Raw genomic sequence first — 12023 nt, 5'->3', positions numbered from 1 at the left:
GTTTGCAGATGCAAAATGATTTATAACACATCTGCCTCTAGTCCTGTACATTCATGTGTGCAAATATAACATGACGTCTCTGGTACCCTCTTCACTCAGTGAAATAATTCATTAAGTTAAGTTAAATTTGCACCCAGACAGACATCTCAAATAATCGACTTTTAATGATAGAAACGCAAGCTAACAAGGTTCAGCTCACAAGCAAAGCATTTGTTCTGAAAATCAAAACCTTGAGAAAAAAATCCTCTCATACCCAAGCAGAAGGTAAAATGATCTTATTTTCACTGTGATGGCACAAATACTAGCTTTTTTTTAAACTTTTTACCTAAATTTCTAAGTATGTTCTCTGCTATGTAAATTAGCTAGGACCGAACATTAAAAAACTCTTACGTGAGTAATTATGTGCAAGTTCACACAGTCACTTTAGTTCAAACGGATCGGAAAAGTGCATCTTTTTCAAAAAGAATTTGGCTACTTTTACATTGTTTGTGATTTGATCTCAACTTCTGCAAGAAAGACACTAAATGCATCATTTTTTTCCCCAAAGGTAGAAAACAAACACACACACACAAGGAAATGATGAAATTGAGATGCAGACAGAAATGACATACCTTCCCTTCTTTTTCCTACAAGATGCAACAGCAGTGAAAAAAAGTTTGATGGACACAACATGAGAGATTCAGCAACATAGAGAAGACAACATGTAAACATTACAGCAAAGATCTAAAACAGAAGTAACATAAAAAAAAACATGTTCAAATTTACTGCAAAACTTTTTAAAAACATTTTGTCTCCTTTTCAATGTAAAATACAGTTTTAATATGTTAAGACTTCTTTTTTAAGTTATGGTTAAAAATGTCAAAATGCAAAATTTTTATGTATCACATCCAAAAAATAAATAAAAGAAAAAGATCAAATTTTAATAATATAAATATGAACCAAAGGAAAATGAATGAAGTATTAAATGCAGAAATATAGTTTAAATAACTTGTGTTGTGCTTTAAAAATTACAGTTCTTGTTTTTATGGGCATTTAGATTGAATCCTATTGTTTAGATGAATATTTTTTTTAATTTATTGGTTACCATGATTAAAATTAACTGTACAAATTTAATTTGACAAATAAATCGATTAATGCAATTTCTTGTCAAGACAATGTACAATCTCAACTATAGATCTTGCCACCCCAGTTTTAAAGTGACATTCTGAAAATTACACAAATTTTCACAAACAAAAACTTTCAATATACTTTCAAACATATCTTTTAGTGATTTATTACCAAATTGATGTTTTGCCATTTTTAGTGTGCTCGTATGTTTAAACTAAATCTCACCGTGACACGCTCAGGATAAACTCCAGCTCTGAGGAAGGAGGCTTTCCAGGCATCTACGTCTTCCTGACTCTCACAGGCCAGCTCCAGCTGACGGTAGTCCTTATACACATTTCTGTACACATTCAAAAAAGATCTAAGCATTCATGTAAAGATGCATCAATAATTAGACAAAACACCAAAAAAATTGCATCAAAACTTAAATGTGAGCTTGTTTTTCTGGTGACAATTTTTTCTTTTTCTTTTTCTCGCTCAAATGTTCCTGTCATGTGATAAGTAATAGCTGTTTGTTCAACAAGACCTCTGCTCAGTGTTGAAGAGGGCAAAAATATGCTTGCTGGACATGAAACCCTTCTCGACATCCCTCAGCTTCAAGTTGTCCACCTGGAGCATGTACTTCTTCTCTTTTTCCTGCAGGGGGCGACACAGCAACACAGAGGTCAGAAAAACTGGTTTTGAGAAGTGACACTGATCAGAGGAGAGTCCAGCAGAAGGCAGATCAACAATATTTTAACTAAAAGTTATTAAAGGAGGAAAAAACAAATTTATGCCAGCAAAGAAAAATTAAAAGAAAAAGAAGAAATAAAAGGTTATTAAGTTAAGTAAATAGATTAGCAAACAAAAACACAATAGAAATGCAAAAGTTATGTTAGGCTTCAGTAACATTTGTTGTACTAGTAAATCTGCACACAACTTATAATACACAGACGTGCCCTTATTTATGGTGCCGTTAGCTCCAACATGAGTCACACTCAGTGGTGCTGTAGTTATAAACTCTAAAAGTTTTATGATTGAGTCAAAGTTTTTCATGTTAGAAAGCCACAAAGATGCATGAATAAGAATAAACAAAACAACTATAAATAGATCAGATTATGTGAGTTTCTAAAAACATACAGAAAACATAAACACACATGCATGAAAACGCAGTCGGGCTAAAAAAAAGTACCTTCTGAGCACAGTCTCTAACTAAACTTAAAACCATCTGGATGCCTAACCACAAGCTCGCCCTGCCCAACCTTGCGTTTGTGAGCGTGTGCACAGGAGTGTGTGTTTGTGTGTGTGTGTGTGCATGCACCATAGCAGGAGAAAGGCAGGGGATTTCTTCTGAGGCCAAACTCCTCAATCAAAGGATTTATGACCTGTGCAGCCAAACAGTCAAATCCCCTAAATGTGTGTAAAATCTCCACTTTCAAAGAACAACAGAAACACAATCATATAAAAGCGCACATAAACAGATGCAATTGGCAGTGACGAGTGTCTATGACACTGAAAAAAATACTAAAAACAGGAGCACAGCAGTGGACCCAGACTGCTGAATGCTGACTTCATCATTTGCAGACTCTTCATTCTGCACTTTTTCTCTTTCAGTCCTTTACTTCTTAATCCTTATATTCCATCTTTCTCTCCCTTCTTAACCCCCCCCCCCCTTACTCTGGTTTTCCCTCTCCCAGGGAGTTAGCTGCCTTGGATTGATTCATATATTTTCCTCTCTTCTGGCCAGTAAATTCAGTCTGGAGAATTTTGGAAAGACAAGGATAAAGGAGGGGGAGGACGAGATGGAGGAAGGCTTCAGAGTTTGTATGTGATAACCTAAGAAAAAAATGAATTTAAGCAGAGAAGCAAAGACCAATCATAGTTAAAAAAAAAAAAAAAAGAAAAACTAAATTAAAGGCTCTAATGTTTTTCTATTATAGATTGTTCAAGATGTTTTTTTGTCTTGTTGTGTTTTCATTCTATTGTCCACATTTGATTTGCCACACGCGTGTTCTTGATTTTGGAGAGCCCTAAGTGATTTTCCATATGTTCCTCTGAAATCCAGTCAGCGGGATTGAGCAGCGGCACAGATTTCAGATATTAAACACACACAGGAATACATAAAAAATTATTTTGAACACACCCACGAAAAATCCACCCATGAAGAAAGATTCAAAACTGTATATCTACAATAAACTGCCCCCATGGGACCTTTTTGTGTTTCTCTGCGCAGACAGACAATGACAAACATCATCAGTGGGGTATGAAAATATTAAACAGCCTCTGGATTGTTAGGAAACTTTGCCTGGATTAGAAATATAAGTACCTTGGAAACAGCAACACAAAGCAGTGTGTGTCTGTGGTCATCTGTGATTGCATCCATGTGTGGAGTGTCATTAATGTGCAAGAGAAAGTTATGCGCAACGCAGAGCAACAACTCTCGAAAACTTTTAGAACATTGCAAGAAAAAAAAATTTCTTTGTTTTTTAAAAAGAACATTTTAAAAATTAGGGCAGGAACAAGCAGGTCACAAATAAAAAGGATTTATGTGATTTTGATATTTTCAGAAGATTTTTGCAACTGTAATTACAGCTTTTCAGTTTAGGTAAAACATTTTTGCTTTTTATAATAAGTAAAAAAAACCAAGAAAAAGAAACCTTATTATCCACATGAACTCTGTGACCTTCTGGCCTGTTAAAGACCCCACTCTGATGGATAGCTCCAACATTGCTCGCCATTTACGTTGCACCAGGGATATTAGGGTTGAGATGGGCCAGTGGGAGAGAGTGTAAACGGCTAGATGATGGGAAGTCAGGGCAGGCTTACTCCATTCCAACAGTCCTGCTGACAACTAAGAGGAAAATTTCTACTGAACTACTGTTGCTCTGCAGAAAACATGTCCTAATAAAAGACAGTTTGTGTGTTTATGATTTTGGATAAAAACAGCATTACCATAATTAAAAGAACACTTGGAATACTTTGAAAATAGATCAAAAGATGGTTGGAGTGTGACGTTAAAAATCAGGAACTACTTTTTTTTCTGTGTTCCATTGACTGATGAAATTCAGATATTAAGATGTAATGTCAATCACTATTTTTGCAGACTTCCCTTATAATTTCTGTCATTCTTGAAAACTATGTCTTTTCCAGCTTGTCAAAACTTTGGAAGGTCCAAGTTCATGTCTGGTAAATGCACAACTTTGCTAATACGTGAGAAATGCTAAGTTAGGAAAAATGTAGAACATATTTTTTAATAAAGATGAAAGAATTCGAAAGTACGGTAGATCAAATGTCCATTTAGGTGAGAAAGAAAACGAACATGCTCAGGATTATATGACTTTCCTCTGTGTCTGAACTTCCACACGGCACTGGCGTTGCTCTTGATGGTGCAGGAATAAAATATTTTCCATGGGTTTTGTTTGGTTTGTGAGTAATAGCGGGCTCATTTTAAGGAAAGGCAAAAGGAAGTTCACCTCTGCATTCATAAATGCACTTCACCTCTCAGTACCACTTCATGACAAAAACATATTTAGAATTTTAAAACGCTCATGGAATATGAGTGACTCACTGACACTAAAACATGAGTACGTTCTGCAAAACCAAGGAGATGCTTTTATTGCGTTCACTGTGTTTTAGGAGTTGGCAAGACTTATGTGTGTGTGTGTGTGCGTCTGTGTGTGTGTGTGTCTTGATGGGACTCTGACAGAAAAGTCCTGGGCCGTGCATCAAAGCGGTGCGGAAAAGCCGCACGACATCTGGGAGCAATAATGCCGCTTCTAGCCCTTCATTACCGCAAAGACTGGGCCCTGGGTGGCAGCCAGCGCCAATTTTCACAACCCTCCTCCTTACCTCCCTTCATTTTTTTCTTCCCTTGCAGTCGTCTTGCATTCTCCTGTTGCGCCGTGTCTTTTACAAAAGTGATTTTTCTATTAGCCTCACATGTTAGTATTGCGGACACTTTTTGTTGAACCCATGGAATGTTGGAAAACTAGGTTTGCTATGTCTTTTATGCACACAAAGCAGAAAATTATGGGAAAACATCATTTTTAATTCAAAATAAAAACTGGTTATGCACTTTAAACTTCTTTAAGTCTTTATCTTGTGAGAAACAAGTTTGAAACTTTGTGTGTGTGTCCAACATTTAAATCAGGAACAGAAAACCAAGAGAAGCTAGTTGTCTGGAGCTATTTGAGCGTTTTGTGTAAAAACCTCTCAGCTGTTGATGCATCACCAATGCTGCAAATTGTGCAAAAACACTGATAACAAACAACCCAAAGGCGTCACGCTACAGCACTTCAGCTGTTAGTCAAAGAGCTACCGGATAAACTCAGACAAGAAAGTCTGGAAACAGCAGTGTCCCAAAAAATCCTTCATTTTCACCCTCCAAGATTTTTTTTTTCATTTTGGAACACATTTTTCAGTTCTTCCTGTGGGAACAATAGGAAGAAATTACTGCAGGAGGAGGGAAAAACACATCCACAGCTACACTGGTAATTGCCAGATTGCCCGTTACCTATTCTTCATTTGCTCCTGCAGAATGTTCTTCCCAGAACATGTAATCAATCATCGGACCACCGCAGTGCTCCGACAAAAAGAGAGGACACATGAGACACTCACAGATTTTCCTTTTAACAGCAAGTTTTTGTCTAAACACATCAGTGAAGGCTGAAGGAGAGCCTGAAAGTCCAACACTCTACAATGATACATCTATAGGACTGTTTGGGTGTTTTTCTGCTGTGTCAAAATGACAAATAAGACAAAGCAAAAAGGCTCCTATAGGCCTGACGTGCACATGCTAAGTGCATGAAAGGTAAATCTTCACACAACCTACAAAAAAAAGAAACCATTGACTTTTCATTCAAATAGAAAATATCCCTTTTATTTTTACTTTTTTTGAAAAAAAAACACGTGTTTAGGTAAATAATATAGGTCAGAGCTGGAATTTTTACCGAAAAGTTAAACAAAATATCAAAACATTGCAGAAAAAACTTCTACACGTAGAACCAAACTAAAAAATAACATGGGGTAATGCTTTGAACTTTCTATTAAAACATTTTTCCTTTGTGGTTGCATGATCTTAGATGTGTTATGTGAGGGTTATTTGCAGCTTTATCTCAAATGGTTATGTTTAGAAAAACTTAGCCAGAGTAATAACTAATAAGCCAGAGCTTTTATAGTTTTAGCATTATTTTTTCAAATTTAAAGTAAACTTAAAAAATTAAAAAGTTCATATTTGATAGCAGAACACTTAACATTTGTTAAAATTTGATCTCAAGATGATTTATAATAACGGCAAAATGTGATAAGAAAAACTATTGAATATAAAAAATAAGATCTAAATGAACAATACGAAATTATGGAAGCCGCCAATGGCCTACCTTGGTTTTCTTGTTATAACCATCTACCTCTCCTTTTCTTACCACCGTTTTCTCTGAACTGCAGCCGCCTATGCAGCTGTAGCCAGGCCCACTATCTCCTCAAATGACGATGCCTGATTTGGACGTTGCTTATGACCAACAACATCAGCACAATCTCCGACCATGATTAAAGTGATCAATTATAAATTGATCAGCTTGTTTTGTGTTTGACATTTTCTTTGACAAACTGCTTTGTGTAGCTACGGATTGCAGAAAAATAGAAAAAGGTATATTCTTATCTCATTATTACAGATTTGTTTTCTCTTGATGACAACATCTACTATCTCTTTATCACAAAAAAAAGGTTTTCTCTTGACATCGACATCTACCATCTTTTTATCATCACGCAAAAAATCCAAAAACTGTAGTTAGGAGGATAGCAAACATGGTAATCCCCTCATTTGTGTGCGATTGCTCACTGTGCATACAGCAGACGCACATTCAGGAGTGCTGTGCCAGTATAAGAGGCTGAAACAACTAGACAAGTTGTAAAGTGCTTCAGGATAAGGTCAAAAAGTCCTATATAAAAGTGAACCGCTAACACAAATACAGTTGTGTTTCCATCTTGTCACAGGAAATTACACAGAAACGTTACACTTGGGCTAAACCCTGCCTTTACACCACACCTTAAACCCTGTATTAACATACTAACCTACAATGAAAGCAGATCCCAGTGTGACTCACACACTAACACACAACTGTGAGCTTTTTACTTATCTTTTCTCTGTTTGTTTGGGACCAGTCCTTTTTTCTTTTTTTTCCTCCAGAACTAACCAAACCCAACAATCACTAAAATATGATAATTAACGGGACATAAAAGCTACCATACCTTTTTTTTTTCATCACAACGGTCAGCTAAAGAAAACATTTTAATTTAAATCCTCTGAGTCGACTGTCTCATCTTGCAGCCATCACTCAGTTTTTGTCTATTTTACAATTTTTAACCATGTTTTCTTTCACAAGACACCATGTTATTTATTCATTACTATAAGTCTTTGTTTTATGTGATAATAACCACTGACTCTCATTATTCATCCAAACAGCATTAGTTTCTTTTAGATATCATTAAATTCTACTTAAATATACATTTATCAATGAAATATTTTCTTGACTTTTCTATCATAAACAGGGAAAGAATTATGTATTTTCAAGCTTGTTTCTTAAAACTAGTGTTCTGTGTAAAGATCAGTTTGCCTGAAGCAGTCTAAAACTTTTTTTTCTTCTTTTGATTAATTGTTATTGGTTGGTTTTACCCTAGGATCTGCAACCATCATAATTTAAAGAGCCATTTGGGTTGATTTCTCACTTATGTTATCTAAATAAGAGCCATAAAGTCTTCCTTCTACCTTAAAAAAACAGATTTGTATTTTTGCTATTGTTATTATTATAATACTTATAAATGAACTATTGTTTTTTGTTTGGCATACATATGTCATGAACACAAAGATAATATAGCCTTTTTTCCAAATTTTTAATAATTTATCACTTTTAACAGAAATTACAAGGACTTCCTTTCAAAATAAAAGCCACCTCATGTCATATAGGAATATCTCAATGCAGCAAAAGAAATTGGTTGTATCAACAGTGATTAAAAACAAAAACAAAAAACAGCTTATTTTACTGTTTGGTGAAGAAAACCTTAAATCTAACTAACCAACGTTAAATCGGAGTTACCATATTTTCTAACCATAAGGCACACTTAAAATTCTTGAATTTGTTCAAAGACGGAGCACATGAGTTGAATATAGTTTGGGTTAATTTGTTTGACTTTTTTTTACTTACTTTTTACTTTGCAGCTACTTTTTTAAAGTTAAAAAGTGTTTTATTTTTGTTTAACCAGTGCACAGCAACATAGAGGTAAAAGAGTCACATGTGGCTCCAGAGCTGCAGGTTGCAGACCCGTGGTTTGACCAAAAGACATTAAAAAAAGAGTCAAATACTGTTTACAACTGCACTACTCTAAAGAAATTACGGAGAAAGAAAGTAAAAAACAGGCTGACATTTGTGGAAAATATGTCTGAACACATTTTGGCTTGTAACACCTTCCTAAATAAATGTGCAGCGTGATGTTAACAGTTTCCCACACTCATACAAACACATAAAACATCCCGTTTTTAGGGGCATAGCTGTAAATAACAAGGAGTTTCTCTAAAGTATTATGGAAAAATGGTGTGTGCTTTTCATATTTCCACAGTGTTTCTGCTTGTTCTGAGTCTGAGAAGGCAGCCTGGTCATCCAAACAGTGGAAACAATGTTGGTGCGACCACAGAACTCCTCCCTTCCATCCGTTCAAATCCACTCTTTCCAGTCTCCGAGCTCCGAACTCATCTGCAGGAATGATCTGCAAAATTTCACGTGAGGATTGATTCCTGTCCCTCACAGCCTCCTGTACTCCCGCTCTGCTCCCTGGACATCCCTTCACCTCCTTGCATTTCTCCCCCCACATCTCTCCGGCTTCCCCTATGCAGCAGGACTGCTGACTTTCTCCTCTTGGGATTGCGCCTGCTACGATTGCCACCGCTAAAACAAACACTCGGCCGCACACATGCACACACCTGGAAACTTTAGTACTGATTACTTCTGTCAGCCACAAGTCAGAAAGGGACAGAAATGTATAGGAGGGCAAGGAAAGCAAACTTTGGGCCTTTGTTTCTCCGCATACGCAGCATCTTTGCTCTGGTTCTGATTTACCAGTAGTGTGTCACCTTTTCGAATCCTAGCCACCCCTCCCTCCATCGCTCTTTGTGTGTGTTGGAAGGGCAGCATAAAGGGCCCTTTATTTCAGTCGGACAGGGAGAGGAAATCAGCTTTAGAAGTAAAAACAGAGGGAGCAAGAAAGAGACGGAGACCACAGGGCTGCACATCTGGAGTTATTACAAGGCTTCCTCCCGCTTGCCAAGAAAGCGCCGACATTCCTGCCCTCGCTACAAAGACCGTGGAGTTTCTGCTCTCATCCAGCCCAACTCCTAAACACACATCCATCACTCAGATGTCCAAAACCGCATATGTGCTCAGGTTTACCATACGCAGGGCTTCATACACAAGCTGGATTATTAAAGAGGAGCTTAGAAAACATACATGTGTCTCTGTGGAAGAGCACCCTACCATCAGTCTACAGGCTTCCACTACAAAGCAAATGCTTCACTACTTTTTTGAAATTTTACAGCACACATGACAAATGGAAGCATTTTCACTTCCTGTTCACCTCTGACCTTCCACTTTCTCCCCATAACCCAGAGAAGAAAAAGTAAAGGAGTGAAGGGGGATGCAGACAGAAGGAGGGGAGACAAAAAGAAAAGAGGAGAAAAGGAAAAATGGGGGGCCGGAGAGCTCCGCCTCTTTCCTTCTCCATATCTCCTCTCTGCCTCCTTCCTTTTCTCCTTCTGTCTCTGGTAGCAGGACCTCCGTAGCCAGTCTGTCTGCCACGTCAAACTTCCAGCCTTCTTCTCTATCGTTCCGGTCTTTTCCCGTGTCGTTTCTTTTTAAAAAACCCTTTCTACGCCACAGAGCAGCATTGAGCAAGAAGATGCAGAAACTCTGCGGCTGAGTAAAACAGTCGAGATGGAGAAAAAAATGGAGACAAAGAAACTCTACAAAACCAGAGGAGATCTCGCCAGCTTTAAGGTATTCCATCTTCGAGCTAAACTTCTACCTGTGTGGATGTGCTGAAGAAAAACGCTTCTGTAGAACTGTGCTTTAGCGGAAAGTGTTGGGCCAGGGTTACATGATCTCAGCTGACCACAAATATTCCAACACAAGTTCCTCTCTACAAGAGACTCCTTGGAGGCAAAATAGTTTGTGTTTTTCTATCACTTATGAAATATCCTGAGCTATTTGTTTAGCCTAGGCCAGGGTTCAGAGGGGTCAAGCATAGATTAGCTTTACAAATGTGGGCTTTATGGGGTATGACCCTTTGTGTGTGTTTGCTCTTTGCCTATGTGATCCTATTTAATCCACATCCAGAAAACTAATTGCTAGGGAAAACTATTATTTTGCATTGTTTTTGTCAAAATGAAGTTAAGTTTGGATCAAAAGCAAACACTTATTATTAATAATACCCTATTAAATGCATAAACCTTAATTAAAAAGTGTGCATAACATTGCTGAGTGTCTTGTGCTTTTCCCGCCCAGGATGATGATGTGGAATGTTGCTTCTCGCTGCAGGAAACTGGAGAGAATGTCGTAGAGTCTGCCAGTGAGTGACTATCAGATTCAACTAACCTGTCCTCCTCTACATCCATGTTCCTCTCATCCATCAGCTAGTTAGATCAGCCCTTTGTAGTGGTCAGACTGAGAACAGGAAACTCAAATATCTCAATTTTAGAACCGCAGTAAGTGCAATTTTGCATTGATGTGCATGAATGTCAAATATCTCTGATGTAAAAATGTATCAATAAATGAGAAGTTCTCCTCTTCAGCAAATTTACCCCTCCCCCCATCCCGCCTGCCCAGTGTTCAGACTACCTGTTCAGGAAGTAGTGGTTGTACAGTAGTCTGCACATTGGTTAGGCTGGTTAGGGAAGTGCGCGGATACCTTTTAAAGCTTCAGGAACGAGAGACTGAGACCAAGGAGGCATCCAGGAGCGCCACTCTTGGTCCTTCTGGACCTCGGTGCACAAGCCAGGATGAAGCACTCAAAAGCTCCACCACCTCAGAGGCCCAACATCTACCAGGGATGGATTTACCAAACCGTACAAACTGAAATAAAATGCAGTTTCATTCAATGTAGTCTTTAAGTTCAAAACTTGGAATAGCTAATAAAATATTTTTGTGTGACACTGTTTCTGTCTTTATTTTCTCAAAAAAGGTAGAAACATGAAACACAGTTTATTGAACACAAACATCTGTGTAAAAGCAGAATAATTTAACCACACAGAGAGACATATAGATTTGATTTAATTACAGAGTAAATCTGAGGTATCATGCTGAAAAATCTTTAATTTTGCATCAGATTTTATTGCATTAGCATCTTAAATGACTATATAAATTATAGGGAGCCAGGAAAACAAAACACCTCTACAAAAATGCCAAAAAAGGAGCAACTCTGTCATGGTCTCCCTTTTTGAAAATCTTTCAACAGCATTCCTAAAGGAAAAGTCAGAAAATTGTTTTTGTGGTTTGCGGGTTAAGGGGTAGAAGTTTAGTACCCCCCACCCCCCCTAAAAAAATTGAATATCATCGTGTTCCCCCCCTTTTTTATTCTCTTTCATCCTGGGCCCACAGCTTGCTTTTAGGCCTCGTCTGTGTTTGATAGAGCAAAGCGACAAACACACAAAGCAGAGAAGGCAAAAACATTTGCACAATGTCCTATCACAGAATACCGTCTGCAGGGAGGAAAAAAAACACACAAACCAAACTGTTTTCATTTGAAGCCCCGCCACCACATACTTTTTTTGTTGTTGTTGTTCTTTTGGGCCAGGAACATGCATACCCCCCCCCCCCCCCCCCCCCCCCCCCCAGTGCGGGCTCACATATACACATCTTGCGGACATTCTGTTAGGGTGCACTGAAAGCAGCAATCGA

General features: G+C 37.8%; 2 protein-coding genes and 1 non-coding gene across 15 annotated transcripts in view; 2 read left to right on the top strand and 1 right to left on the bottom strand.

The window, feature by feature from the left end:
- Positions 1-12023, bottom strand: part of dnm1a (dynamin 1a) — a 43784-nt gene that overhangs the window by 4183 nt on the left and 27578 nt on the right. For 7 of the 11 annotated variants that reach the window (XM_020707646.3, XM_011481751.4, XM_011481753.3 and 4 more), the window contains 3 exons: positions 1631-1740; positions 1333-1444; positions 612-626 (listed from right to left, as the gene is read on the bottom strand). In XM_020707646.3, the coding sequence (XP_020563305.1) occupies positions 612-626; positions 1333-1444; positions 1631-1740 (237 nt within the window). The remainder of the gene's footprint in view (positions 1-611; positions 627-1332; positions 1445-1630; positions 1741-12023) is intronic. The other 4 variants (XM_011481752.3, XM_078956305.1, XM_078956308.1 and 1 more) reach the window with 1 other exon arrangement.
- LOC144996653 (uncharacterized) lies at positions 9883-11276 on the top strand. Of its 3 annotated transcripts, none has more exons than XM_078956314.1 (3): positions 9883-10124; positions 10632-10695; positions 10919-11276. In XM_078956314.1, exons 1-3 carry the CDS (start codon positions 10062-10064, stop codon positions 11200-11202), a joined length of 411 nt encoding a protein of 136 aa, XP_078812440.1. In that variant the 5' UTR covers positions 9883-10061; the 3' UTR covers positions 11203-11276. The 3 variants fall into 3 exon arrangements, 1 of the variants encoding a protein (XP_078812440.1); XR_013659534.1 differs by having other exon boundaries at positions 9903-10124; positions 10953-11094; XR_013659535.1 differs by having other exon boundaries at positions 9914-10124; positions 10665-10831; positions 10953-11171.
- Positions 10925-11027, top strand: mir199a-3 (microRNA mir-199a-3). Its single transcript, NR_107149.1, has one exon. It is a non-coding gene; the product is annotated as a microRNA mir-199a-3 (primary transcript).

This window comes from Oryzias latipes, chromosome 12 (assembly GCF_053564925.1).
Source record: "Oryzias latipes strain Hd-rR chromosome 12, Olatipes_Hd-rR_3.1".
In the NCBI taxonomy this organism is placed as follows: Eukaryota; Metazoa; Chordata; class Actinopteri; order Beloniformes; family Adrianichthyidae; genus Oryzias; species Oryzias latipes.
The sequence above is the reverse complement of the archived record's forward strand: the minus strand, read 5'-3'. Positions and strand labels throughout refer to the sequence as shown.

What these genes read in the sequence shown, in the direction of transcription:
- LOC144996653 (XM_078956314.1), top strand. Translation starts at nt 10,062, where the DNA reads ATGGAGAAAAAAATGGAGACAAAGAAACTCTACAAAACCAGAGGAGAT. An exon ending in GAGATCTCGCCAGCTTTAAG is followed by an intron (nt 10,125 to 10,631) that starts GTATTCCATCTT and finishes TTTCCCGCCCAG; the next exon opens with GATGATGATGTGGAATGTTG. An exon ending in GAATGTCGTAGAGTCTGCCA is followed by an intron (nt 10,696 to 10,918) that starts GTGAGTGACTAT and finishes TCTCCTCTTCAG; the next exon opens with CAAATTTACCCCTCCCCCCA.